The sequence below is a fragment of the Pristis pectinata genome, chromosome 12 (genome assembly GCF_009764475.1).
Source record: "Pristis pectinata isolate sPriPec2 chromosome 12, sPriPec2.1.pri, whole genome shotgun sequence".
Classification (NCBI taxonomy): domain Eukaryota; kingdom Metazoa; phylum Chordata; class Chondrichthyes; order Rhinopristiformes; family Pristidae; genus Pristis; species Pristis pectinata.
In genome coordinates this window covers 18,984,345-19,010,387 of record NC_067416.1, presented here as the reverse complement: position 1 = coordinate 19,010,387, position 26,043 = coordinate 18,984,345, and the positions used below count along the sequence as shown (strand labels likewise).

Genomic DNA, 26,043 nt, shown 5'->3' with positions numbered 1-26,043 from the left:
GAGTACTGGCACATATTGAAAACGTGTTTTAGAGCAATTGTTTGTTGCCAAAGTACAAAATCTTCCAGTCTTTGTCGGTATCAGTTTTTTTTAAAAAATGCAATTTTGATGCTAATTACAAATATTAACTAGTTTTCAGGCTATAAAGTTAACGATTGCCTTTCGAATTACAAAGTTGCCCTTGAGCAAACAATACTTTTAGTATTAACCAGGTGTTCAAGATATTACTGTACTCATCAGCTAATCACTGTTTGCATGCTAAAAGTAGTTCAGACCTATAGATTGTATTTTTGCAACACATGTTAATAGGGTTTATGGTTAAAGCATAACTCATTGAAATTTGTGGCAAGTATATCGGGTTGGAAAATCTGGACTGAAATGAACATATACTGTTTTCTGGTAATGTATTACTACAGTTTAGAATATGTGGAGTTTGAGCAGATAATATGTCCATAATCTAATATTGCACTTTTGATACCTTGGAGAATTGTATTTCAAAATAAAACTGAAGAAGTCACGTAAATCTGCTTAATAGTCTGTTTTCTCACGATATTTTAACATATTTATCTTCAGTTAGAGTTATAGATTTAACGTAACAGTCATGTTAATTATTGGTGTTACTGTGCCTTTCCTAAGTATTACTTTTATCTTGGCTTAACATAATTAACCCATAATTTTGTATAATTTATGTTTAATTTATGTTTTCTTGTGAATGTTGTGTCTCTAATGCTATGTGCCCATGATGCTGCTGCAAGTAAGTTTTTCATTTCACCTGTGCATATATGTACTTGTGCATGTGGCAATAAACTCGACTTTGACTTTGACTTGTAGCATGTTTACAAGAGCATATATGATGAAAGCAGCAATACTTAACAACTGCCCTTTTCTATTGGCAGGAATATTTGGACCTTTCTGCACCACTAGAACAGTATTCACCCAGTTATCCTGGTACTAGGAGTTCCTGCTCATCAGGAGATGACTCTGTATTCTCTGACCCTATGCCCAATGATCCATGTCTTTCAAAGTATCAACCGCACATGAATGGTACCATTAAAACATGAACGAAAGAGCCAATTCTTACAAAACTGAATTTAAACATTGTCTTCCCTGTTTTACATATCTTCAAGAAACTTGGGCACCGGAATAGAATGTTGGTTGGACATGGTTATAATGAAAGTAAGGATTGCAGTAGGCTGTTCATGAAGAAATGTTCAGCTGTATATATTTTGTTGCAAAGAAGACAGAATAAGTATTATGAGCAAAATTTTGTTTTTGGTGACCTAGCCAATTTATGTTCCATCAAAAGCTGACTGGTTGGACTTTGGGCAAGACTTGAAGTAGGAAGTTCTGCCTAGATTGTTAATTTTGTAATATTGGAAAAGTTATCCAGCATGAAACTTAAGAGTGCTGGCTATATTTGTAAATATACCCAAATATGTATAAATATATTTTATATATATATTATTATATATATATATTTACAGTGAACTATTTTTTGTATGGATAAAAAGGTGATTCTATTTGCAACCAGAAAATGAAAGCAACTTTTGTTAAATAACTAAATGCGCTTGAAAACTGTTTCCGCAGCAATTCCTAGCACTTCAGTTATGCAACATTTTCAAGACACTAAGTTTCTTTTTCAGGGAATAATTTATTAACTGGTGTTTAGTAACAATTAAAACAATTAATCTTTGAATTTCTTGTATTATGTCTGGCTTTTGCAAGATGGGAAATGGACTGAAAATTAAAATGTGTTGGAATGGGTATTATAAAAGTCCTGTCTAAGTATGGGTGTTTGTCCAGAAAAAAAAACTATGATATAAAGCAGCAAATAGATTTTCACTTAAGGTTTTGCACAGAGAGAATGTCATATTGATGCTCTTGAATCTGGCCATCTGCTACAATTCAATGTTTGCTGATGGGCAAAATGTAGTGATCCATCAAGAAAATTATTGCGATGGCATGATTTGGGTCACAATGGCTTGATTTTCCTCAGCCTTGATAAGATAAGATGGGGTGGGGGGGTGGGGGGTTGCAAATATGGCCAGAATGACTGACTGCCTCAACCTTTCTTGAGTGTACTCTGATCTTTTCATCAGCCGTTTCTTTGTCCACCCACATAATACTATGTGGGGTGGGGGTGGGGGGGGGGTGAATTGGCTGGAGTGAGTATTTGAACATGTCAGATTCCATGCTCATTTTTTCCTTTAACTTTCTCCTTCTTCCCCTGGGATCTTTGTGTGGTAGGCCTGAGGGATTGACAGCAAATTGCCAAAATTCTTCAGTGGAGGAGGAAGGCCCACTAAAACTTCGTTCAGATTCTATTCCTGTTCCAAAGACTTCATGAATATCTTCCTTTCATCCCAACTATTCTGTTCTCTTACTTGATCAGTCCCCTTCTGGAATGCTGCAATGAATGGCCTGCTGCAGCACTGTCAGGATTCTTCCCCAGGCTTCAGTCCTCTGCTCTGCAGGCAATGGACCTGGCAGGAGTCAGTGCTGCATTAGAAGGGACCATGATCGTAATAAATGGGTTAAGGGTTATGGCAGAGTTGAAAGAGCTAGAAGTCCCTTCCTGCTCTTATTCTGTTAGACACATTAGATAAGGTTAATCTCAAAAAGGTTCATATTTTATTCTAACAAATGCAAGCTGCCCCATAGAAGTATGTAAATTTGCTACAAATTATTAACATTTTCCACACAATTAAAAGAAAATGATTGTAAACTTAATCATGCAAAAGTACCTTCTATAGATATAGATGACCTAACCTTCACCAAAGTCATTAATTTCTATTACATGTGTCTCAAAATGTAGAATGTTAATGGAAAGTTAATGTGGGTTCAGTTTTGAAGATGTGATACCAGCTTGCCCAACCCACGTGATCAGAAGAATTGTTAACTGAAATGGTGCCTAATACTCCATCTGAAAGCTCCACAGGTACTAATTTCAATGGCTGCTGGTCATAAGTGTTTAGTTGTGAAATTAAAATTGTCAACATTTTCTGTCAGGTGAGAATAGTTTCTGATGCTGATATTGTTTTGGCATTATTTTGCAGTAAGTTTAATCTTATATTTTCGAACATGATTGTGCTCTGGTTAGCCAATTATCATCATACTGTGTTTCCACGAAATAAGGTGCAGTATAATATGCATGAATGTTAAGGGATCATTTCAGTGCCCTGAACAATTTTCTTCTTTGATTTTCAGTATTATAATTTCCCATACACTGGTTTTATCATGTCAGAAGTGCATTCTCATTTTATTACCTCCAGCAGTGAGCTTTCCTGTCAGTGCCAAAATGACCAGTGAAGTGAGGATATCTTTACAGGTCTTCGCCAGATTATATAGAACACAGCTTCTGTGACCTCAGAAGACTAAACATACCTTTCTCTGTGTGCTAGGGCCTAACTTACAACATATCCTATTCAAACTCTGACGTAATATCAAAAAATTCATTTCTGATCTTGCTATCTTGTAGTAAAATAACATATTCCTGAAATAAGAATAATTGGTTAATTATGGGAAGCAATGATAGACCAGATTTCTGAAGTTGGAAAGTTATGATCCAAAACAGACCTCACTCATTGGATCTGTCAGTCTTGTGCTCCAGAAAATATGTCCATTCCTTTCTGGCATTGAAATTGATCTGAAGTCAATTGCATTGTAATTGTTCGTGCTTCTCATAGCTTGTTCAATTTCTTTATTTGCTTTTCAATATCCTAAGTAGTATGGCACTAGGTGTAAGTTGTTGTTGATCTGTTTCTAGATCAATAATTTAAAAGTGCACTTTAGCAAAGAAAACCAACCAGCTACCCAAAATTAGATTACCAAAACCAGAAGGGCTAACTATGTTGCTGAAAATGAATAGGTGTGGTCATTTAGATTGAACATGAGCTGATGAAGAAAATATTCAGCATGTTACATATTTAGTTTAGCTGTAAAAGCACACTACTTCAAGAATGTATCTGACTCAAAATGATGAATACTTACTAGTATGTCTTTTAAAATTCAATGTCAGAATGGAATAGGAAAAAGAAACAACACATTGAGGTTTGTTTTCCCAATTTAACATAAATGAAGTAATTAGATGATGTATTATACAGTGTTGGCAGGAAAACTAGCAAGACCAACATTTAGTGTAGCTGTTTTGCTTTGGTGAGAAGGTGCTTAGTTCATTCTTATCTACATTCCACTACTTTGTATATTTTTATAAGGCAATTGTCATCCTCTGTGTCATAAATTTGAAATTTGTGCATGAATTTCATAATACAATGTACAACTAATTTATTGATTTTTTTTTACAAAAAAGTTCTATTTTGTTGGTACAGTTTTTCAAATAGCTAAAAGCCTAGTTAAGGCTATAAATGATTTGTTTATATGAAAGATTTGCTTCTATATTATGCTGTTTGTTCTTCTTAAATACTGCTGGACACATTATTAAGCAAAAGAAAATATAACCAAAACTTAGTTTAATTTTCCTTTAAATGCCAAAGGATATCCCCTCGTAATTTAAATGTTAATATTTCTCTGACATGTCCTGTAAAATTGTTGACCAACAAAATGTTGATGCTGATTATTTGAGAGACAATAAAATATTCCAAGCCCACTATAAAATGTCAGCTTCTGCGTGAACCATATTTTGCCACTAGTAGAAACAATAAATCGAGGCTTTAGCTATCACACATACAGCTGTTGTGTTGTGTTTTGAAATGGGTAATTACTTAGGAATATAAATAACACCTTTGTTTGAATATGGGTGTTAATCTCATTTTTTTGTACTCTGACAGATTAGTGTTGTTGAACTCAAAGCAAACTTTGTTCAAATACAGGAACATGCAAGCCCACTCTCCAGGTATCTTCTTGTATATTTATATTTACCATGTGTTTAACACTGGTAGTGGTAACAGACACATCAAAACGTTCAGGGATGATTGTATATTGAAGTCAGTGCAGTAACGTAAAGACAAAAATCAGCACAGCTAAAAGATTATAAACACTGTTTATTTTGTAGCACCTTTATGATATCACTACTTACATATTGTTGCATTCGAGAATTTCAACCGCACATGCTGTAATTATACAAAGGTTTGTTGTTCAACAGGCCCATTACATAATCCAGCATGTGTATAGATATCCATAATGCCTGAAGTATTACATTTAATGCACAGCCCAATAATAGATGCTGAAATGAATAAAAAATCTTAGCTTAACAAGGTTATCAATTGTATTTGGTGTCAGGGTATTGAACAAACTACAGTTGAGCCATTCTTTAATTCAATCAATATCCAACAGCAAAGAATTCCTAATTTTGTCTGTCACTTTGAGACCTATGGCTTTCTGTTAATCAATGGGTAATAAACTAGAATTATCGACACTTATATGGTGGAGCGAAGGGTTTGTTTCCATGATCGTGATTCCACAAGTTTGTTCTGTGGCACCAAACAGAAGAAACTTGTTGACCACTGAAGAGCCATCATTAATGGTCCTGCTGAAGTTCTGCAAAATGTGATCATTGATACCAGTAAAGATACAATATTTATATGCTGAGTGACCAAAACCATTATTACATGGAGAAGTGTGCACACACTTTACAACAAACTTGGGTGAGTTTAGGAATTCAAAGTTTTAACTCATCTGTGTGGGGCTGTGATTACTTAAAAACATTGGTTTGGGAATTTAGATATCTGCCTAAGTACATGGATGAATTAAACACTGCACAAGAAAGACATAAGACAATTTCATCATAAGACAATTTGAAGTCTCACATTTGTATTCTAAGGTTTTATTTACATTCCCCAATGATGGTCTTTGCAACTGCACAGTGTAGGAATGTAAAATGCAGTCATACTTCATCATTTATTCTGGTGAATGAGAATATTATGGTTAGACATGTATTGCTGCAGAAAAGTAAGTCATAACCATGTAAATGTCCTTTACTGGTAGAATTGTCCTGCAGTAAAAAATTATGTAAAAGTGTCTGCCAAGAAATTAAAGCGCACAACATTTTTTTTAGTGTTATGTGAGTGAAAATTCCTTTCCCCCTGAGTAAAACAAGATAATGAACGGTCAGGGTCATTAAGCATTACTTCCAATATTTGAAAGGACACTTTTGGATGCAAATCCTTTTCATGTCCCTGAAGTTTTTTTTTACATTGGTGGTACTTGGGTATAAAGTATTGCAGGGAACTTTGGCCCAGGAACAGCAGTCATTGGGCCCTCCCAAAACAATTTGGACTTCCCAGCACATTGCTGAACTGGAGCACCTGTCAGACAAAATTATCTTTCATCCCTCAGGAGGCCCCTCCAAGAGACAGTGTGCAGTAAATGATATGGGCAAATACTATTCTGAATTCATGCCCTTATGACTTAAATATATAGTTACAACATGGTAGCATGAGATAGCACCACTATCATGTAGTTGGTCTGAATGACTCCAAATGACCATTTGGTATCAACTGACATTGACTTACATTGGGTTGCCCACTCTGAAACATCTGACCTAATTTTTCAGATTCCCTGAGGTGGATGTATTTGAGCTAGTGCTTGCTATGCTGTTGTCAGCTTACTCTGCTGGGGAAATATCAGGTCAGGAGGCCTCAACACAGAGAGAGGAATAACTATTGAGCATGGGACATGTCAGTAAAGATGCTCCATGATGTAGCAACTTGACACAATGCTGCTGTTTGATAACTTCTGTAACCTATCTGAATGAGAGAATGTAAGGAGCTATTAAACAATTGTATTTGTATGTTCATGACAATAAAAGCACTTCAAAGTCACTTAAGTAATCTTTGAAGGGTAGTCACATTTGTATTGCAGCCATTTTGTACAACTGATGTCCTCTGAATGCCAGTGGGATTATTGACAAGATTTCCTGCTTTAATGGTGTAAATACCTCAGTTTCTATCCTCCCTTCCTGTCTTGCCCCAATTCTTCCTCAAACGCACAGGATTATTTTATTTTCTTTCCACAAAAAGTGGGTATTCCGTCCAACTCAAGATTTCTTCCACCCTTCCTCATGGATCTTTATGGAACTGGTGTCAAAGTACATAACAATAGAGCCATTGTCTATTTTATGTTCTGAGAGAACAGACTAGACCACGATTTAATGTTTCATCTAAGCAATTTGGGCAAAACCAGCAACCAGTCAAAAACCAGGTGTTGAAGCAAACACTTGAATGAGATAATATGAATCCGTTATTCTGCCTGTTTATACACCATGGCAATCCTCTCTAGCCCCACCCCAGGGTTAGTTAGGCAGTCTTCTTCGTAAGTATCTGTTTAGGTGTTGTCTTGGTTGCCCCCAATGAGGCTTCTCTTTTGATTGCCGTAGGCCTTTCTCTTGGACAAACTAATACTTTCAGAGGATCAATATAACACAAGGGTTTATATGATACATAGCCTGCATTTCCTTTTTCAAGCCCACAAGGTGCCTTGTGGAACTGCTGCCAAAGCATAAAACAGAATTGCGAGCCAATGAAAGATTTTCCCTTCCATTGTGACCCAAGTTGCTGTTCTGCAGGCATAGAATGGAGTGAGAATGTAAGGAACTGAACCAGTGCTTTCCAAGTTGTATTGGACCATGGTATTGGCCCAATGTGCAGTGAATATACACTCCAGGCTTACTCATCTCATTTAAATTGGCAAACTATCATCAACTACTTTGGCAATCTTCTAAGTACCACAGAGCTATTCACTTGACCAATAGATGTGGGAGAGTGCGCTGGCTCTGTACTTATGGATTGAGAGGAAGTGTTCCCGCTGTAATAAACCTTCTGCATCACACATCATCAAATAACATATTTGAAGTCTCATCATCATGTGGAGCAGTTCTCACATCTGACCCGTGGCTCCAGCATCTTTAAGCTAGTCAGGCACGAGAGATCGCTGTAAACAAAAGAATTCACAGTTCTTTAAGAGTAATAGTCTTTTTGAACTGCTGCACTCACTGTTCTCTCCTACTTGTGGCTCTGTCACTCCCTGTATATGTTTAAAATGTGCAGGCAGCATGTAGTGTAGGCATGGTAGTGTAGCGGTTAGCGTAACACTATTACAGTGCCAGCGACCCGTGTTCAATTCCATCTGCTACCTGTAAAGAGTTTGTACATTCTCCCCGTGTCTGCGTGGGTTTCCTCTGGGTGCTCTGGTTTCCTCCCACGTTCCAAAGACATACAGGTTAGGAAGTTGTGGGCATACTACGTTGGTGCCGGAAGCGTGGCGACACTTGCAGGCTGCCCCCAGAACACACTATGCAAAAAGATGCATTTCACTGTGTGTTTTGATGTACATGTGACTAATAAAGATATCTTGTCTTATAATTAAATAATCTTGGAAAATCTAGCACTATAGATCCCCTCATCAGTAATGCAAAAGTGCTACCTTTACTGCAACATTGGGGTTGCAGAACTGGCCTCACAAAATCAGGATTAAAACAATTAACATTTTCATTTCTGGATGTAAATCAATGTAACTCAAGCTAGTTTATTCTATCATCAGTAATGTTTCCCAGGTTACTCATAAAGTCAGAAATGAACTTAAAAGTTGTGCTATTCGGGTGTAAGGTATTTGTATCTGAAGGTATTAGACATAAACCATACATTTCAAAACTACACATCTGTAGAATATGTTACAAAGGAAGGATTCTTCTAGTCTTTGATAAATTTCATCAAAATCTTAAATGGTGGCTAAATAATTTCTTTCCTGAAAGAAGGTATTGTCCTAGTTTTGGCTCCTGGCACTCAAGGTTTCCTATCTACATTGTGGACATGCATTGAGTTATTGGGATAGCAACTCCCCCACCCCCTACCCCACACAGACACACACAGACTTGTGGCACGCGAACACATACTGAGTACCTAAAAGAAAAATTAGTGTTTTCTTTGCCATAAAACATTTTGACATGCTTTCACATAAAATACAAGGCCTTTAGCACAAATGCACGTAATAACACCACATAAGAGACTCATAGGGATAATTGTGCAATGAACTGACTGTTGAATCAAGACCATACTGATCTATGATTTCACCTGGAATTAGTCTGAATGATCTTTAGCCTCTCATTTACAGGCACTTTTTCTTATAGCGTCAGATTGTTTTTCAGATTTCTCTATCACACATCATTTTTGAACTATTAACTGGCTAGTTATAAACAGCTATGGCAAGGGTTGTTTTCTGTACCAAGATATCAAGAACTGTCCAAGTTAGGAGACTGAAGGATGCAAGCCTGGATATATGACTAAAACTAAAGGAAGATAAAAACTAGTGGAATGCAAGGCTGTGTAAGAATTTGAAAGTGAGCTCGAACATTTTAATTTAGATAATTTTGAGCATAGGAATACCAATCTCAAAACAATATTTCAACTATTATGGGAAGAGAAGAAAAATCTTTATTTAAGTTGGATAAATAGTAAAAGCACCCCTCTTTAGACAGTTTTCCTTTAGAACGCTCAGTGAATGGACTAGATAAAATGTTCCTTCAAGCTTTCTTATTACTTCTTCCACTCTGGAAAAATTACTAATCAACATTCAAGCTCTGCAGTACCAAAGGATGACATAAAAGGAGGAGGACCTGTGGCATCTCATAAAATTATATCACTTTTGTTATTGTTGTTAATTGTATTCAAACCATAAAACATCTACTATTTTGAATTATGTCTGAATCTTAATTTTGAATCAAAGACAGCCAAGACTAATCCCCTCCTTAGAATGATAAAGGGCCAGAAGAGGCCATTCACCCCATTGAATTTGCATCAAGTCTTTCAAAGAACAATCCAGTTACTCCCATTCTCTCTAACCCTTTCTCCATGCCCCCAAATTTTTTTCTCCAATTATCTACCACTCTTTCCTGTATATGTTTCAAATCCTGACCACACATGGTGCAGCTCACTAAACAGCAAGAGTGAACGTATTGGACTGGCCCTTCTGGAATTGGATTCCAATTGGGCATCAGCTACTTCACCAAAGATTTGGAGATTGATGTTAATCAGAAATGATCAGGAGGTGGGCTTGGGTGGGGGGGGGGGGGGGTGCTGGGAGGGGAGGGAGGGAGAGGTTGAGAACTCTCTCAACTTTTAAGCCCAGAATATTTCCCATTTAGATGAAAAGTAGACTTGTAGCATTTAGACAGGTACCAGGACTTCAGATAACCTTAATTTGAACTGGGAATGAAGACAACATTAAGTGATTGCTGAAAGATGCATATTGTATAGACTTTGACCAACATCCAACCTGCAGAAAGGCAAAGAGGAGGTTTCAGGGGAGTCTTATAGAAGGGTGTGAGATAGCTCATAGGAAAAAAAGCTGTTTATATATCATAAGACCATAAGACATAGGAGCAGAATTAGGCCATTCGGCCCATCGAGTCTGCTCCACCATTCAATCATGACTGATTTTTTTCAGTCTCATTCTTCTGCCTTCTCCCCATAACCTTTAACCCCCTTATCAATCAAATACATATGATTCCTCTGCCTTAAATCACTGGAGTCCTACTGATGTAATAGGAAGCCTTTGCAGGTGATTCTCACAATATTGGGAGGGCGGAGGGGGTGGGGGGGTTGCACTTCTAGAAAATGGTCCATATCATAATTTTCCATAACACAAAGTCATGTCATCTACTCATATGTCAAGAAACCAGAGTTGAAAAAGATAAATTTTGTGTTGATTTATTTATTTTCATATAAATTTCATGAGAACAAATTCTATTCCATATCTCATTATTTTGGGCAGTGATTTGTGAATTCTGTAAGGGCGAATTCCTGTAACCTGAATGACTGTAATGCAGGGGGTCACCTGTGCACATAAATTCCCAAACTGCCTGCGTGTTTTCGATGCGTCACTGCCTGTCTCTGCAACCTCACCTGTCAGATCAGGGATGGCAGCAAAGGGTCACGTTTCAAGCAGGTAAGAAACCAACTGCCAGCCTACCCAGTTTCTACCAAGTGGGTAGATTAAAAGCTGTGATTTTCCTGATTGATGTGGTTTAATTACTCATTTACTTAATTAAATGAGCCATCGTAATTTCTTGAAGCTCAAAATCAGCTGGACAGTATCCAAGTGCCTGCACATTCTAATATTTTCCTATGATGTATCTGTTACTTCATGTTGACCAAAAGCAGGCTGCTCACTAATGACCCCTGAACCCCAGCTCAGGTCTGTAGAAAGAAAACTGTAATATTATTGAAATCTACAGCACGTTGAACCAACTGACAGAAAGTGAAGAAAAGCTGATACTGTTTGTTTGTTATCCAATGAACTGGTTCCCAACTGTTGTTGAGATGAAGGACAGGTATTTAGAAACAACCAAATACAACAGCAGGCCTCAACTTTGAGCTCTGATTTGAACGGTATTGGTGAGTGTAGGGGCACCACAATTAGAATCAACACAGAATGGAAACATCTGCTTGAGTTACTAATCACCTTCCTGTGATATAGCTGAGAGTATACATGCAGAATGCAGGTGTTCCTTGGCATCCATACCACCAGCAACCTCACCCGGTCCTTTCACACTGATGCAGTGATCGAGAAAATGCATCAGCGTATTTACTTTCTTAGGCATCCTTGAGAAGATTCAGCATGCCTACAAGGATTCTCTCAAACTTCTACAGATGCACTACAGAAAGTATCCTGATGGGTTGCATCTCAGCAAGGTATGGAAACTAAGAGTGGTAAACACAGCCCAGTCCATCACTGGCTTGTCACTTTCTTCCATCGGTGTGTTGCTTCAGGAAGGCTAATAGTATCGTCAGGGATGCCTGCCACCTGGCCATTCCGTGGGAAAAGATACAGGAGCATGAAAACCCAGACGTCCAGATCTAAGAACAGTTTCTTCCACATTGCTCTCAGACTTCTGAACCAATCACCTTTTACACACCCCCTTCCTGGTGTTGTTACCACATTCTTTAACTCCTAATTCTATCTCTTTGGATATTCCCTTATTGTCACTTTAGCATTACTTTTTGCATTACAGATTGCACTACAAACTTTGCACCATTCTGCTGTTTTGTGCTTGTCATTGTATTTATTGTTGTATTTATTATTACCATGCACACTGTTTACCCTGTGAGCTTCATGTGAGCAAGGATTTTCATTGCGTCCTGGTGTATACGATGATAAACTAATCTAATCTAATTTTATCTGAGATAACATTCAGATTGTAAGTGAAAATCAAAAAGAAACTGCAGATTGGTTGTCAGGGTGTAAACAGGAAGAATTGCCAATGTACTGTAAGTTAACAAGTGTTCATGAAACAGATCTCTTCTTGGGATGAAAAGCACAGAAAGTGCTAGAATCTATCATATATAAAAGCATTTATGTGTTGGGGCAGAGTAAATATGGATTATTAAAGGTAAATTTTATTTGGGAATTTTGCTAGAGTTTTTTCAAGTTGTAGCTAGTTAGATGGATAAAGGGTACCACGGAAGCAAAGTTTTTCCTCAATTAATAAGAATCAAAGGCTAGAATGGCTCATGTCATTTTGATAATATTTTAGCATTGATTGCGGTTTGTTAATAGACAGAAAAATGAGTAAGAATAAGCAAGTCACTTTAGTATTGACACAATGCTGGCTGGGGACTGGGTGTAATGTACCTAAATGTGCTGGGTGGGAATGTGAGCTGTGAGAAGGACCCAAGGGGATATGGATGGGTAAAGTGAGTGGGCAAAAAAACAGCAGATGAAAAATAAGACAAAGAAATGTTAGGATCTCCAACTTGGCAGAAAAATCAAAAAAGCTGCTTTTTAAAAACACGGTGAGAGATTGAGAATTATAGGCTGTCATTGTACAAGGAAATATAGAAAGTTAACATGCAGGCCAGCTGAATATTTAGGTAAGTTTATGTTGGCATGTTGATTTTTATTACAAGTGTATTGGATGTAAAAGTAATTACTGTGATTATATACAGTATTGATATGACCACATATGATGCACTATGTACAGTTTTGGTCTCCTTAATAAAGGAAAGATATTCTTCCTTTAGAGGAATTGCTACAAATGTTCACTATAATGATCCCAGGGATGAAGGGGAAATGTCCAAAAGTGATGGATCCCTTTGACGTTAGGAAAATGAGAGATAATCTCATTGAGACTAGAAAATTCATCAGAAGCTTGAGAAGTTAGATGGTAGGAGGACATTTCCCTCACTGGGAAGTCAAGAACAAAAGGCTGCTGTCTCAGGATAGAACTGAGCTGATGAGAAATGTGCTCAGTAGTAAGGTTGAAAATCATTGGAATCATTTAAGGGATATGGGGATGGTATATGAAGATGCAATCGAAGCAGAAGACTAGCCATGATTTTGAATGATGAAGTAGGTTTACAAGGCCAAATAGCCATTCCTGCCCCTTGTCTTAACATTAAATGGACACGTCAGAAGTGATAGGGGTAGAAAGTTAACAGGATGGTGTAAATATTGACAAGAGGTGCTGTCTACGAGGAATTTGCATGTTCTCCCTGTGAACACTTGGGTTTCCTCTGGCTGCTCTAGTTTCCTCCCACATCCCAAAGATGTGCTGCAATGTTAATTGACCACTGTAAATTACCCCTAATGGAGGTGAGAGGCAAGAGAATTGGGGGAAGTTGATGGGCATGTGAGAGGGATTGGGTTGCAGGAAAATAAATGGGGGAATGGGATTGATGGGATTGCTGTGAGAGTCGGCATAGCCTTGATGGGCTGAATGTCCTTCTATGTCATAAGTGAATCTTAAACCTAGAATGACATGTTCATGATGGAATTTCAAAAATGTCAGTTCACTGTAACAGATTTAAATATCTGATACGAGAACTATTCAGGCCATGTTGCTCCAGGGCACTGCTGATGATTTAGCATGAACATAGTACCTGGAGGTAAAGGCCTGTCACTAGAGCTGTGATTTGCTTTTACTCAGCTCTAGACATTCCTGCAAATCAAAGTCTTGTGGATAGGGAGGCCCCACATGGACAATCAACAGGAAAGGTCATCAACAGTCTGCATTAGAAAAGTTTCAGCAAATTCTACCTGAACCCCTTAGGGCTCCTGAGTTTTGCCAGTGCTAATCTGGACCATGGGTGTCACATTGACATCAATTAACCGCAGCCTTTCCATATGCTGAGCGAGTTTGTGGTCTGTGTCATGGTATAGAAATTTTACTAGCATTGTATTTGCAGTAGCTTGGATTAGAGGCCGTTAAACACATTGCTGAATTGTCCCATAGTAGGGCAATCAGCTGACCAAAGCAAATCCCCACATTGGGTGTGAATCTACAAAGTGAACGAAAGCAGGATGTTTAATTATGGAGACATCCTATTTAGACCTATCCAACTGTCTAGAGACATACAGGCATGTAAAATTTTGCAAAAGTGGCTACTGAACAGCAAACAAAACTCAGGGCTGTTGAGACCAATAGCAAGAGCCTAATTAGGTTTCTATTTGAGATTAGCTAACACAATGCAGATCAGGGATCAAGCTTGAGAACTTTTGTTCCCGCAACATTAAATACCAGGCTTAAGGCCAAATAGAGACAATTTTCCTGTCCTTACGATAGGGCATTATGTACAGGTGGGTGCGGTGAACCACAAAATAGGGCAGAAATCATTTCCCCTCTGTTTACAGGTATTGTGGCGGGCTCAACAGATGGGAACTTCAAGGACTTATAAAATGAGGCAAAGAGGCCTCGCCTCCATCTACTGCATTCCACAAGCACCAAATATTCTACATCAAATCCTTTGCTCATCCGGGAAACCTGTTGTTTAACAGGTCTTACAAAGTTATGAAGCTATTTGTTTTAGGGGATGTTTTTCATTGTCTTTATGGATTTGCTTCTCTTTCTTTCCTATTGACTCTTTGGCTTTGGTGAACCACTGTGTAAATTGTTAAGATCTGAAGTAATGTGGTTGTTAAAAGGCAATTCAGTACAGGTGGCCCCTGTGTTATGACCATTCAGGCACCAGTAATTCACCCTTACAGAATTGACAAATCACTGCCCAAAAATTTGAGATACAGAATAAAATTTGCTCTCATGATACTTATGTGGAAAAAGTAGATAAGTAAACACAAAATTTATTTCTTTTAACTTGCATTTCTTGATGCATGCGCAGATGATGTGGCTTCATGTTATGGAAAATCGTAATAAGGACCTTTTCTAGGGGGATAATCGTATTACGGGGGATGCTGTTTTCACGCATCCCCCTGTAACACAGTGGCCGTCTGTAGAAGATAATGCAACAACATAGATAGAAATGCAGGTTCAATGATTGACAGATATAGAACAAAGTAACATGAAATTAAGTGCAAAATGAAAACAGAAAACTTTGGAAATAACCAGCAGGCCAGGCAGGATCTGCAGAAAGAGAAGAGTTAACATTAAGCAAAGTTAACAATGTTAACCTTTCATCAGAACAGAAAAAAGTCAGAAATCAAACACTCTTTGATAGGTGCTTGTTTCTCCAGCAGAAAATCTACCATTAGGGGGCGCAGTCACAGGGTAAGGGGTTGGCCATCTATGGCTGAGATAATACATTTTCTTGTGCAGATGTTTGTAGATCTTTTAGAACTCTCTGCCTCAAGGGGCTGTGGTTACTCAGGCTTTGAGCATATTCAAGGATGAGAGCAATAGATCTGGGGCATTAAAGTGACAAAGGAACATGGGTATCAGGAGGGAAAGTGGATTTTAGGAACTGACTGAATAATGGAACAGGCTTGAGTGGTCTCATGGTCTCCTCCTGCTTTCCTCGTGTTCTTAAGCCAGAACTGTGATAGTCAGATATGATCCAGGTTTTGGCTCTATCCAGGCAAACTGCAAGGATTGTGCACAGGGGGAGAAACAAACGTTCAGTACAAACCATCTGATGAAGCAGGAACTTGACTTCAGCAATAAGCAAACAAGATCAGGTTCCGGGCTGCTTCTGTTACACGTCCACAGACTGATGCAGCATCTGATACAGTTCCTTCTCATTCCCCTCAGCTTATTCTTGGTTGTGGACGCTAGATCACTGGAGGTATAGATAGAGGGGGAGATACATTTTTGATAGATCACGGAATAGGGGGCCATGGGAACAGGCACAGAAGAGAGGATGAGTCATGGGGCAGTTCAACTATGTTCATATAGAATGGAGGGGCAGGTTTGAGGAGCTGAGTGTCCTACTCTGCTCCTATTTTCTTTTGTTCTTATGTATCACTTTCTAGCAGTGTACCTTGCATTCTAAAATGCCTGACATAATCAACTCCACCTATTTCATATTTGATTTAGACAGTGGCTATCTCCCCTCTTTCCTTCTGACCCAAAACATCAACTGTCTATTTCCCTCCATGGATGCTGCCTGACCCTCTGAGTTCCTCCAGTGTTGCTCAAGATCCCCATGTCTCCCTTTTGGTCCATTTCCCCTGTTCTCCTTGGCAACTTTAACATAGCTTTTCACAGTCTGCCACGAGGAGAGTTCCTTTAAAGTCTGACAGTCTTCCCAGTGATCTGTGAGGCAAGGTTGCAGCAGCTGGGAGCTTATCATGCAGCTCCTGTTGGGAACTGAGGAGGTTCTGCATCAGGGCATGGTTCTGGCAGTAGCCAGAACTGATTTTTAATGCACCTTGGCCAATGTTATGATTTTTATGGGGGTTCCAATTGAGAATCAGCACTATACCGAGCACAAGCAGCAGAGGATGATGAAATCTAGCTACCAGGCCATACCATTTTACCAGTACTACACATATCCATTTCATGGAGATGCTTCATCCCCTCCATTTATAGTACTGGGATTGCTCCTGGTGAAACTGTACTTCATAGGATTAACCTAGCAAGCTATACTGTCTACATTTCAAAGACTCTGTCAGAGATGTATCCTCTCATTAAAAACTGCATTGGATCAAGTATGCATTATGTTACAGGATGAATGGAGAAAAAGATCTGCCTTTTAGCTGTGTGGTTTTCAGTGAGTTGTGATATTAAATGTTACTATATATATAAAACAAATCAGGTCCCCACTCTTAAAATACATGGTCTGAGAAGTCAAAATTGTAAACATAATTCTCCTCAGAACTTTATGGGAGTTGGGGAAGGGCAAGAAGGACTTTCATATTCTACTAAAGCTGCAAGCGTTGAGAGATATATGTTGTATTCTAAATTATTTCAACCACTTTAAAGTATAATTTAAGCCTTACATAAATATTTACACTGTAGAGAACCCTTCATCTGAGTGCTTCTTTGAGGCATGCTAACTGCATTAGAATAGTGCTGAACGAATTCTTTCAGCTTTCATTGAAACCAACTTGTTTTCATGTAACTTTTTCTCTCCATACCTTTCTGGAGTGTGAGTTACAGGGTAAATTTACAGAAATGCCCCAATGTATGTTTTTTTAACCGACATTGTGTTTCTTTGTGGGGGAGGGGCTTGAATGAACTTTGATCTCTAAAAGCCTCTGAGAAATGCTTCATATTTTCCCATTTCCCTTTAAGCTGCAAATGGCAAGGCATTTCAATATCATTGCGCCAACGCTTTAATGTCCCCTGGCTTGTTTCTCAGATTTAGTGTGAGCATTTTTTTTTGTTTTCACACATCAAGCAGTACTACGAACGGACGAGTAATGATTCCATTTTGAAAGGAGCTCTGTGCTGAAAAAGCAGTGCTATCCATCAGAAGTGTCACTTCAGGAATGTGGCCAGATGTATTGACGTTCTGGCAATTGCATTGGTGCCATCTGGCCTGTTGGATGCCGAATTTGACTGAAATGAAAACTGGAGACAAACTTACAGAATTGTGTTGTGTACTGGCTCTTGAATGTAACATTGTCTGTATTATGTTTATTTTAATAGCTCCTCCAACTTTTCTGTGAATTTAAGAAGGATTATAGTTTATTTCATAAGATAATTAAAGATAGGGGAAACTTTTATGTTTACATTTTATTCATTTTTGCCAGTAGATGATTTTCGAATAATGATCCAGTGTGGCCACGTATAAAACCATGGTTCACATAGGAAACAAGCTTGATAAAAGTGTGGCCCACAATTAACGGAGCTAATAAGAAACAATTAAACTGCTTGTGAGGAAGCACAAAAGGATTTGACAGCTCAGTAGCTTGAGTCAGAAAACTTGACTCTTTTGCAGGAGGTCAGGAGTTCAAGTACATGAGCTGCCTCTCTCTCTTGAATCAGTTTACCTGAACTTCCTTGGTTGTATATACCACTTGTCGATGGAGTGTCTTCCGAAGGAGGAAAGGGAAACACTGGCAATGTCCAATTCATCCTTCTTGAATTTCACAAGATGCCTCTGCACTGTGGAACACTTCTGATGGGGGTATGAACAAAACACATATGTCCTTCAAAGGATAAGTACTTCTGCTAAACAAAGAGGGGCAAGGAGTCAAAGATATTAAAAACAAACTCCAAATACACATGAAGTATTTTGTACCCTGCATTAAGTAGTTTCAACATTATATTGTTTGAAAAAGTAACAATTTATGAAACTCAGTAAACTCTAGGCAAGCTCTGGATTTTATCAACCACAGAGAATACAATACCCTTGAGATTCACCAGTAAATGTGATGAAACAGCCTCCACATAGGTTATTGCCAATGCCAGTGGACCAGATCTCAAAAAATGTAATTTGAAAGAACTGACCATTAAAAGGTACCCACGGATGTTTCCACTTGAGGCTGTTCACAGAATCATAGAAGTTTATGGTATTGAAGGTGTCCTTTCAGCTCACCACCTCAATGCCAGCCAAAAATGCGTTTTAGATTAATTCCACTTCTCAACTTTTGGTCCACAGCCTTATAGCTTATGGCTCTTCAAGATCAACCATGGTTGGTCACTTAAATATTATGGATCTAAGGGTTCAGAACTAATCTGCATCTTAAACTTAACCCTGCTCACTGACCCTCCACTTGGTATTGGTATTGGTATTAGTATTGGTTTATTATTGTCACTTGTACCGAGATACAGTGAAAAACTTGTCTTGCATACTGTTCGTACAGATCAATGCATTACACAATGCATTGAGGTAGTACAGGGTGAAAACAATAACAGAATACAGAGTAAAGTGTCACAGCTACATGGAGGTGCATTGCAGGTAGACAATAAGGTGCACGGTCAAACAAGGTAGATTGTGAGGTCAAGAGTCCATCGTATAAGGGAACCATTCAATAGTCTTATCACCATGGGATAGAAGCTGTCCTTGAGCCTGGTGGTACGTGCCCTCAGGCTCCTGTATCTTCTGCCTGATGGGAGAGGAGAGAAGAGAGAATGACCCAGGTGGGTAGAGTCTTTGATTATGTTCGCTGCTTCACCAAGGCAGCAAAGGATATAAACAGAGTCCATGGAGGAGATGCTGGTTTCCATGATGCGCTGAGCTATGTTCACAACTTTCTGCAGTTTCTTGCAGTCCTGGGCAGAGCAGTTGCCATACCAAGCCGTGATGCATCCAAATAGGATGCTTTCTATGGTGTATTGATAAAAGTTGGTGAGTGTCAAAGAGGACATGCCAGATTTCTTTAGCCTCCTGAGGAAGTAGGGATGCTGGTGAGCTCTCTTGGCTGTGGCGTCTACATAGTTGGACCAGGACAGGCTATTGTTGATGTAAATCTTCAAGCAGATAGTACACCTACAAAGTTCCCAGTTCACAAAACCCATGCCCTACGGTTGAAAATATCTACTGCTGAATAGTCAGTGTTGGGAAAGGCAGATGGCAGGAAAAACTTGAGTCCTTTCTCACATCTTGCGTGTCTGGGGGGCCCAAGCATTGATCTGTCTGCCAGCAAAGCTGTGTCTATGCATACACTGCTGTGGCTGTGCACCTAGCAGCTTGGACCCAGGCCTGCACCTGAAAGCACATTTTCTCCTGACTGACAGCTGTCAGGGAGCGGAGACTGGAGTGATGGAGAGGATTGGGAATCAATGGTGGATGAGGGAGGGTGGGGGTATGAAATTGTGCTGGGATAGAGGAGATCAAAAGGGAAGACTGGGTTTCTGAGGAAGAACAGCAAATCAGAGGGAAAGTAAACAAATGAATCACGTTGCAGCAATATAAAACTTTGGTTGGACTGTGCTTGTGCAATTCTGTTTGTCCCATTACAGGAAGGATGTGGAAGCTTTGGAAAGGGTGCAGAAGAGGTTTACCAGGATGTTGCCTGGATTAGACTGTATGAGCTATAAGGAGAAGTTGGACAAACTTGGGTTGTTTTCTCTGGACTGTTGGTGGCTAAGGGGAGACCTGATAGAAGTTTATAAAATTATGAGAGGCATAGATAGGGTAGACAGTCAGAATCTTTTTCCCAGGGTAGAAATGTCAAATACCAGAGGACATGCATTTAAGGTGAGAGGGAGAAGGTTTAGGGGAGAGATGTGTGGGGCAAGTTTTGTACACAGAGAGTGGTAGGTGCTTGGAATGGGCTGCCAGGGGTGGTTATGGAAGCAGATATGATAGTGGCATTTAAGAAACTGTTAGATAGACACATGAATATGCAGGGAATGGAGTGATATGGATCATGTGCCGGCAGAAAAGATATAGTTTAATTTGGCGTCGTGTTTGGCACAAATGTTGTGAGCTGAAGGACCTGTTCCTGTGCTGGACTGTTCTATGTTCTTGCTGGACTGTTCTATGTTCTATGTAAGAGATCAGAGTGGGGAGAGGACAGGGGAAAAGAGGATGGCAGAAGATATTGGTCAGGAAGAGGACAGAAGATCAGAAAGGGGAAAGGAGCTGGGAACCGGAGGAGGGGAGAGGACACTGGATCAGAGAACAGTTAAAATGTAGCCTGCTAAACCTTGATTTTATGAGCTGACTACTTTGCTGTGCTGTCACCCTGTGTGTTCCCAGATTCTGTTTAGAAAGCATGGTCATCCTACTTTTAAAGTTGAATTGCTGCTTGGTCTTGTCATTTATTCACCATCTCAAAATACACACGTGGTGAGAAATGGTTGGAGTAGAGGTTTATCCTAATACTTCAATCAGGAGTTGATTTATTCCAGACTCTGCTCTCTATCCAAGATGTGAAGGTCCTTGCCAACTTCTACAAAACAGAACAATGAAGGCATGTCACATTATCCTGAAGAGTGGATGGAATATTCAGTTTTTGTTGTATGTGATTTTGGATCACCTTCCAGTTGAGAAAAAGAGTTAAATAACAAATTCATTACCAGCTTTGAAACCTATATAAAATAATCAGCGATTTGCGAAGGAGGAATAAATTTTACGTCTGTGACTTAAAAAAAAGTTAATAAAAGAACAGTGCACATGTTAACTGTCATTATGTAGAAAGCTCATCTGAAGTTACTTACACACATCTTCAGTCAGTGGACAGTCTCTCTTGTTGGCATGTTGGATGATGATGTGGCAACTGTTGCAGGCCATATGTGTGTTACATGCAGCTTGCTAGTGACTTGAGCTTAACTTAAAGTTAACAGATTTTAATTTTTAAAATCAAAGGTTGCCTTGTAAGTAAAATAAATATACTGGTAGAAGATTACAGTAAGTATAAAATTAATAATGATCTTTCACTTGCTTAATTCAGTTATATCACATGATAGCTTTGTTAAATCAGGTCCTGAGTAAACACACAGCACTCACTGCAATTAGGTCACCTCAACCAATATAGATTTCCTTTGCCTGTAGACTAAACTTTATTATCAGTTCTATTTCTCTTGTGGTACATTACTTTTACCATGGAGTCTATTCTAGCTTTTTCAATTCTGAAGTTTCTTCACATATTACTAACATTTGCCATACCAAAATTAATATTTGCCATTGAAACATTTTCTCATTGATAGCATTTGATAATCAGATTCAGATTAGAATTCACTATGCTTTTTTTTAAGTAGGAACTACTATAGTGTAATGGTGGAGTTCCAACAGCTGCTTTTATTTTATTTTGCATTCATAGACCCTTTGTGTCGAATCCCATGACCTAACCTATGGTGTTCGTTTTCCTTGGCATGTTGATTGATTACAAGGTTGATAAAATCATATTAAAAACTTGATTAAAGCAACATTTCATTTGGCATTGTAGAAATTCGGACCTTTTGTTCAATGTTTTACCGTTCATTACCCTTATTCAAAATCAATCAAATTACAAAAAAATAGTTTAATAAGTAAAATGGAATGAATTAACTTTAAAAGTATTAGTAGCTGGAAGCACATGGTATCTCATTAATGTTAAACTGTTAATGCAACCCTACAGTGACCAAATTCACCCAATGATTTATAAAGTAAATGCAATACAATGAAACAAAATAAAAGAGTGTGGGAAGGAATGGACGAAAATCACAAATGTGGGAATTTTAAAATAAAAACTGAAAACATGAGAAAGGCACAGTAGGTCAACAGCATCTGACCTGAAGGTGAGGGAAGATTTACTATTCTACATTTTCAAAGCCACCAAAATGACAAAACGTTCCTGGACATTAACAATCATGACAAGGACAGTAATATGAATAGTGGAACTATAGAATCCACAGCTGGAGATGCTTGCAGTAACAGTTGTGGTAGGTCAAAATGTACTCTGTGCAAAATCCCAACAGACTATGAAAAATTTTTGTTCGTCTTTATAAAACTAAGTTATAAAATAGATTTATGTGATGTCATTGGATGTACCAAAATCATTTGCTGTCAATATGTCAATTATTTAATCAATCTCGGCAATTTTATTACCATGTTATAGAATGGTTACACTATGTATTTTGAAGCTGAGGCAAGGCAGATTTTCCAGATGTTGGCAACCATAATCTTCAATCGATCAATTAGTTAAACAATGTTAAAATATCACAAACATGCAGAACTTTGTAGTTTCTTCTTATAAACGTGTAATGAAGTTAGCAAAAAAAAATCAAGGAAGACTCTTATTATCACAGTTGTCTCAGCTGTGGACTGTGAAGTCCATTCACAGTTCCTAAGATAACGAAACAGTCCATTTCTGTATGAAGAAAGATATGGACCACATACAGGCATAAGCTGATATGTGGTGCACAAGGTACTTGTCCTTAAAAACCAGGCGATAGCTATTTCCAATAAGAGGTCTAACTGCCTCCATTTTCTATTCAATGGTTCTACCATTGCTAAGTACTCACAATAAATATCTTGTATCTACCAATGACAAGAAACATATAAACTCTCTGGCTACAAGAATGGGTCAGAGGTTGAGAGTCATGCAGCAAGTAACTCATCTCCTGGATTCCATAAAATATTTCCACTATCTACAAGGTGTAAGTCAGGGGTGTGAAAGAATACCCTCCACTTACCAAGATGAGTGCAGCTCCAGCAGCTGTCGGGAAGCTCAACAGCCTTTGGGACAAAACGACCCACTTTGACGGCATCCCATCTACCACCCTAAACATTTATTCCCCATACCGCCAACACAGTGTGGCTGCAGTGTGTACCATGGACCAAATGCACTTCAGTAAGGTTCTTTGACATCACTTTCCATATAAGCAATTTCCACCTCCTGGAATGCTAGAGTCAGCAGGTGTATGGGAACGCCAATTCCTGCAACTTCCCAATCCTGGGTTGCAAATAAATAATTCCTTCATTGTTGCCGAGTCCAAATCCTGGAGCTTGTTTCTCACTGGAATGCAGAATAATCTTCACATAAAAACAGCAGCATATCAGAAAATATTGCCCAGCATCACTTTATCAATGGTAATTACGGGAGCGGAAAATTACCTGTAAAAAGTAGGTCAAGTCAGGTAGACTGGAAATCACTGAGGGTTGTGGGATGCTGAGGGGTGGATAGGAAGGATTGGGTCTGTAGTTAGGGGAAAGAGGTTCATTAAAATTATTGGAATGAGGCATTGAGTAAGGTAATTTACATTTTTAAATTAATTAAATGTTTTACTTCTTAGCTTTTAAATGTTTTTCTAAGTGGTTATTAGCTTGCAATACTTTCTTTAATGTTTTAGAATATTTGCACATTCTTTTATAGTTTTGACAATGTGTAAGCCTATGGGCATGGTATAAATGGTTGTCAACTACCTCTGAGGTCCGAGCAACCCAATACATCTGGAAGGCCTTGTTTTATCGTTCAGATGAGAGCTAGTTTTTTTTTAAATGGTGAGAGATTGAAGCGTGTTGATGATTAGGGAACCTGGATCTTCTTGTACATGAAACAATGAAAGTTAACACGCATCATCAACGAACAATTAAGAAAGTGAATGGTACATTGGCCTTTATTGCAAAAGGATTTGAGTCTAAGAGAAGAGACGTCTTGTTTCAATTATATGGGGCCCTGGTGATATCACATCTGTACAGATCTGGTATCCTTATGTGAGGAAGGATGTACATGATAGGGGGAATACTACAAAGGTTCAACAGATTGATTCCTGGGATGGTGACCTGCCACTTGAGGAGAGATTATGAAGACTGGACCTCTAATCAACTGAGTTTAGAAGAATGTGAGGCAATCTTATGGAAGTGTACAACATTCTTACAGTGCTTGACAGCGTGGATGTAGAGATGCTTTTTCCCTAGTTGGGATCACAGTTTCAAAATACAGGGTCAGCCATTCAGAACAGAGATGAGAAGAGATTTCTTCAGCCAGAGGATGGCGAATCATTGGAATTCTCCACCCAAGAGGGTTGTGGAGTCTCAATTCCTGAGGATATTCAAGGCAGAGATTGATAGATTTTTAAATATTAAAAGAATTAAGGGATGTGGGGTGTGTAAAGTAGTGGTGATGAGGTAAAAGATCAGCTATGATCTTATTGAATGGTGGGGTAGCAAAGGACTGAAAGGAATACTCCTGGTACTTATGTCCTTTAATGGATTAAATTACCATTTGAAGATAAAGATGGACCTTGAGGTCAGGGAGTGCAACAGTGGAGGCTGACCAGAAATTCCTGGCCTAGGGCCTCTATTCCTGATTCCTCTCACCAACAGTTCCCGTGCGCCTACCCTATTTAATAATAATCAATTTAAATACCGCAATTAAATCCTGCCTGAACAACCTAAAGTCATAATTTATCATTTTAACCTTTTAAAATTTGTTCTCATTCTAGTAAATCTGCACTCTGCTTGTTTGAAAGTTAATGCATCTTCCTTGACCCACAGGAGGAAGTCCCAAAGTAACATTTCACCTTCCAGCAGTTCCAGGAGCAACCTCTCCAACTCTCCTTACCTTTAATGCCTCTTGCACCTTCCAGAGTTCCCCAGCAACAACACCTATAGCATTTATCAGCTTCCAATCTAGTGTCACGTCGAAGAAGTTGCTGACACCCTAATATGCATGAGGCAGCCATGCATGTCGACATGATACTGGAGGTGGACTCTTGTCACTGTCAGTTTCTCTGAGGAAACAGGCAATTGCAGATACACCCACCACCAACAACCCAAGCATTTGCACTAACCACGAGGGGTTGTTCTCCCTGAGTAGCAAAGCACATGTGCCATGGACAGGTGTCCTGACTGATGTTGGCCAAGCCTTCATTTTGTGACAATTCCTGCATATTCTTTCTTCACAATGGAGTTGATAGGATGTAAGGAGGTTGAGAGAGCTTTGGGTGGGGGGATGTACACTGGTTATGTGGTTTTAACGTGGTCAGAGACCTTTGTTCTGAAAATAAAACATTGAATTATACATAAAAACAAGGATTGTTGAACAGTTGATTTTGGTAATGTTTCTCCAGCCTGGCTTGGTGAAGGTGATTTAAAATATACCCTTGAAAATATACTGGGGAGAGTTTAAACTAGAATTGTTGGGGGGTGGGAACCGAACTGAAGATTCTGAGGAAGAGGCAGTTGGCTCTCAAATAGAGAAAGCTTATAGACAGTGCGAGAGGAAGGATAGGCAGGTGATAGAGAAGGGACGTGCTCAGACCGACGGTTTGAGATGTGTCTATTTTAATGCAAGGAGTATTGTGAACAAAGCGGATGAGCTTAGAGCGTGGATCAGTACTTTTCCTAGGGTTGAAACAGTTGCCACCAGAGGACACAGGTTTAAGGTGCTGGGGAGCAGGTACAGAGGAGATGTCAGGGGTAAGTTTTTTACTCAGAGAGTGGTGAGTGCATGGAATGGGCTGCCGGCAACGGCGGTGGAGGCGGATACGATAGGGACTTTTAAGAGACTTTTGGATAGGAACATGGAGCTTAGAAAAAT

General features: G+C 38.9%; 1 protein-coding gene across 2 annotated transcripts in view; it reads left to right on the top strand.

The window, feature by feature from the left end:
* Positions 1 to 2,004, top strand: part of LOC127576950 (fibroblast growth factor receptor 2-like) — a 78,118-nt gene extending 76,114 nt beyond the window's left edge. For both annotated transcript variants that reach the window (XM_052027776.1, XM_052027775.1), the window contains exon 18: positions 897 to 2,004. In XM_052027776.1, the coding sequence (XP_051883736.1) occupies positions 897 to 1,061 (165 nt within the window). In that variant the 3' untranslated portion in view covers positions 1,062 to 2,004. The remainder of the gene's footprint in view (positions 1 to 896) is intronic.
* Positions 2,005 to 26,043: the final 24,039 nt, after the last annotated feature.